Source organism: Molossus molossus, unplaced genomic scaffold, assembly GCF_014108415.1.
Source record: "Molossus molossus isolate mMolMol1 unplaced genomic scaffold, mMolMol1.p scaffold_m16_p_13, whole genome shotgun sequence".
Taxonomy (NCBI): Eukaryota; Metazoa; Chordata; class Mammalia; order Chiroptera; family Molossidae; genus Molossus; species Molossus molossus.
Genome location: NW_023425348.1, coordinates 10,030,745 through 10,034,815, shown reverse-complemented (window position 1 = coordinate 10,034,815; position 4,071 = coordinate 10,030,745). Strand labels below are relative to the sequence as shown.

Here is a 4,071-nt window from a genome sequence, read left to right as displayed (position 1 = left end):
GACACCGGGGCGACCGTGAGGGACCCTGCAGTAGGGGTGTGAGCAACGGACGGCCTTCAGGGGTTACCATCCCGTGAGACATCGAGCGCCTCCGGCACGGGAGACGGGAACCACGGTCATCGCGGTGAGCACAGTGTGGCCTGTCCTGGCCAGCTAACCGGGAGCCACCTGCATGCAGGCACTGCCTCCGGGGAGCCAGCAGTGCAATGCCACAGGTTCGTCTCACAGTCCAGCAGAGACGTCCTTTCGCGACTGTGTGTGTGACCTAATCTGGAGACAATGTTAGAAGTCCAAGGAGAAGCGCTCCTGGGCACCCCCTGGTGAGAGGCCCCCTGAAAGACTCAGGTCCCGAGAGTCGCCTGAGCTGAGCACCCCTGTGCAGGGTACGCGGCGGGGAGTGGACAGGAGCCAGGCCTCGGGCTGCCCCGTCCATCACCCTGAGCCTGCAGCGGGCTGAGTCGACTCCCTCACACTCACTGGAGGGTGCGCGTTCTTTGGTCCAAATCAGGAAAAAATGTTTTTAACAGCAACACCCACAATGTTTTAGTCTTACTCTGTGCCAGCACCGTACTGCTCCCTTCAGAAGAAACAGCTCATTCAGTCCACCTGACAACCCGTGTGTCCAGGAGAAACGGGCTCAGGGCTGGGCCGCTTGAATCCTAGACAAGGACAAGGTGGCACAGCCTGGCAGCACCAGGCATGAGGCAAGCACCAGTACAGGGCCCTGCCCAGGGCTCGCAGGGCCCTTCCTCCGGGGTGCCCTGCCCCAGTAGTGTCCCAGTCCAGTGTCCGGGCTCTGAGATGGAGTCAGAACTGGGGTGCTCTCTCCCCTGGGGTAGACAGAGGAGGTGTGCACCTTGCTCCCCAAGCCTGGCGCAGACCCAGAGCGGCCAGCAGGGCCTCTGAGGCCTCGTCCTGGGCTCAGGCACGCCCTGGGCCTCACTCCTCCAACAGCCCCCGCTCCCCGCCCTCCGGGACTGGGCGGGGCGAGGCAGAGAGCAGCTGCTTCTGACTGTTGCCCAAGTCCCGTCAGCTTCCACGTCGTCTTCGGGTCACCAAAGTCCAAGAGGCCTCTCGGGAATGTGTCACCTTCCAGCGTGGAGCCACACTGGGAGGGGGCGAGGGGAGGGCAGCTCGTGGTTTAAATGTCTAGCAGGCCCGACCTTCAGCCAGTTTGGAGAGCAGCACAGGTGAGCTACCTGGGACCTCCGTGCCAGCGCCGATTCCAGGAAGGTCCAGTGCGGTGCCAGCCTCCTCCAGCCCAGGATGTCCCTGAAGGCTGTGGTCCTGACCCTGGCCCTGGTGGCTGTCACCGGTGAGCAGGAGCTGCCCTCGGATGGGGCTTTCGGGCAGGACCCATTCACTGTGCTGAGGGGAGCAGGAGGACAGTTCCGAGTGCCTGTTGGCCTCTGGCCGGACACAGGGCTGCCCAGTTGCCACCCGGCTCCCGGGAGAGCTGGCCCATTCACAGTTGTGGGCCCGGCGGCAGGGGGCCATCCTGATTCCACATGCCCACTGCCACCCCGTCTGCAGCGCAGGCTGTCGGAGGAGCAAGGCAGTTTGGTCCTCATGCTGTTTCCTGCACAGGTACTCGGGCCGAGGTCAATGCCGACCAGGTGGCCACTGTGATGTGGGACTACTTCAAGCAGCTGAGCGACAACGCCAAGGAGGCCGTGGAGAACCTCCAGAAGTCTGAGCTCACCCAGCAGATCAAGTAAGAGGGGCACAGCTGCCGGGCAGGGTTCGACTTGAACGCCATGCGGTGCGCTGGGCGGGGCTGGGCTCGCCCCCTGCCCACCACCCTCACCAGGTCTCCGGAGCCGGAGTCCGCGCAGGAAGGCTGGACCGAGTATCCCTAAGGTGTCTCCCTGCTTGAACTTTCCGAGTGTGACAAATGGCCACGTCTCAGCACTGAGCTTCAGGAAGAAAGGGAGGGAGGGCGGTGGTGGGTGCGCTGGGTTCGGATCGAAAGCTCAGGTCCCTGCGAAGTCACAGGAAGAGAGGTGGGGATATCTGGGAAGCCCTGAGGGTGGGCACCTGGGAGGGGAGCAGCACCGTGTCGCTAGAAGACACTGGAAGGAGCCGGAACATGGCATTCTAGAGAGAATGTGACCTATGTCCCAGCGCACCTCAGGGGAAGGACCTCTGGTCCACTCCTCAGCCAGGCAAAGGAAAGCAGTCCGCTCAGGTCACGTGCTTCTGCGACTCAGACTCGGGGAGACTCAGAGGGTCGATTACATCCCTTCCCTCAGATCACGATCCACCACAGGGAAACGGTGGGTGAAGTCGGTACCCCAAACACTCCCCGTCCTAGGCAGGGTGTATGAGGTGAGCGCCGAGTCAGGAACACGGTCCTGGCTTTAATGCCAAATGTCACCGTGGCCCCTTGCGCTCTTCCCCCACAGCTCCCTCTTCCAGGACAAACTCGGGGAAGTGAACACCTACGCTGGGGACCTGCAGAAGAAGCTGGTGCCCTTCGCCACGGAGCTGCATGAGCGCCTGGCCAAGGACTCCGAGAAGCTGAAGGAGGAGATTCAGAAGGAGCTGGAGGACCTGCGGGCCCGGCTGCTGCCCCACGCCAGCGAGGTGAGCCAGAAGATCGGGGACAACGTCCGCCAGCTGCAGGAGCGCCTGGGGCCCTACGCGGAGGATCTGCGCACCCAGGTCAAGGCTCAGACGGAGCAGCTGCGGGGCCAGCTGGTGCCCTACGCCCAGCGCATGCAGAGCGCACTGCGGGAGAACGCCGACAACCTGCAGGCCTCGCTGACGCCCTATGCCGAAGAGCTGCAGACCAAGATCGACCAGAGCGTGGAGGAGCTCAAGGGGCGCCTCACGCCCTACGCCGACGAGCTGCAGGCCAAGATCGACCAGAGCGTGCAGGAGCTGCGGCAGGGCCTGTCCCCTTTCGCGCAGGATGTCCAGGAGAAGCTCAACCACCAGCTGGAGGGCCTGGCCTTCCAGATGAAGAAGAACTCGGAGGCGCTGAAGGCAAAAATCTCCGCCAGCACCGAGGATCTGCGGCAGAGGCTGGCGCCCGTGGCCCAGGACGTGCGTGGCAAGCTGAGGGGCAACACGGAGGAGCTGCAGAAGTCGCTGGCCGAGCTGAGCAGGCAGCTGGACCAGCAGGTGGAGGAGTTCCGCCGCAACGTGGAGCCCTACGGCGAGACCTTCAACAAAGCCGTGGTGCAGCAGGTGGAGGAACTCAAGGAGAAGCTGGGCCCCCATTCGGGGGACTTGGTAGGCCACTTGAGCTTTCTGGAGAAGGATCTGAGGGACAAGGTCAACTCCTTCTTCAGCAGCCTCAAGGAGCAGGAGAAACAGGACGTGCAACGGGCTCTCCCCGAGCAGGAGCAGGCGCCCGCCCCCCTGGAGAGCTGAGCTGCCCCTGGTGCTGGCGCCCTACTGCGGCCACCTGCCCTGCCGTGCCACCTGTCTGTCTGTCTGTCCCAAAGCAACTCTGGTACGACCTTGAGGACACATGTCCTGTGGAAAGTGATACTACCTCTCGCTACTCAATAAAAGTGCTAAGAAACTAGCCCAGGCTGGTTGCAGTGTGACTTCTTGGCATTGCTGCGCCCGAGGTGGGGAAGGGACCACTGCTTGGCAAAGCTCAGAAGGGGGCGGGAGGGGAATACTTTGGGGGACACCAGGGCTGGAAGATGAGAATGTGGAGGGGCGGGGCAGGGTGTTCTGAGATGGGTGTGGGGAATACCCTAAGGGGAAAGTGGAAAAAGATGTCACACATTATCTAGAGATGAAATAGGCAATCCACTTATATTCACTTAGCCAACAAATATTCATTCAGTGCCCTCAATGAGCCAGTCACTGTTCTCGGCCTCTGACAAGGAGAAAAACACCTTTTGTGGAGCATGAGTCCGACATGCTCCACGAGGTGTCCACGAGGTAAGCAGGACACAGTCCCTGGCTTCGGGGAGCTCACCGCACAGTGGGGGAGACGGTCCCTCCTTACAGGAGAGCTTCTGTGCCTTGAACTTGACTTATTTATGTGAATGATGGTTCAGCCCACCCCAACCCTACTCCCACTGTGAACCACATCCCTGCTTACTTCCC

General features: G+C 61.9%; 1 protein-coding gene across 1 annotated transcript; it reads left to right on the top strand.

The window, feature by feature from the left end:
• The first annotated feature begins 1,113 nt into the window (after positions 1-1,113).
• Positions 1,114-3,456, top strand: APOA4 (apolipoprotein A4). Its single transcript, XM_036257902.1, has 3 exons — positions 1,114-1,315; positions 1,588-1,714; positions 2,406-3,456. The coding sequence occupies exons 1-3, from the start codon at positions 1,267-1,269 to the stop codon at positions 3,376-3,378; spliced, it is 1,149 nt and encodes a 382-aa protein (XP_036113795.1). The 5' UTR covers positions 1,114-1,266; the 3' UTR covers positions 3,379-3,456.
• Positions 3,457-4,071: the final 615 nt, after the last annotated feature.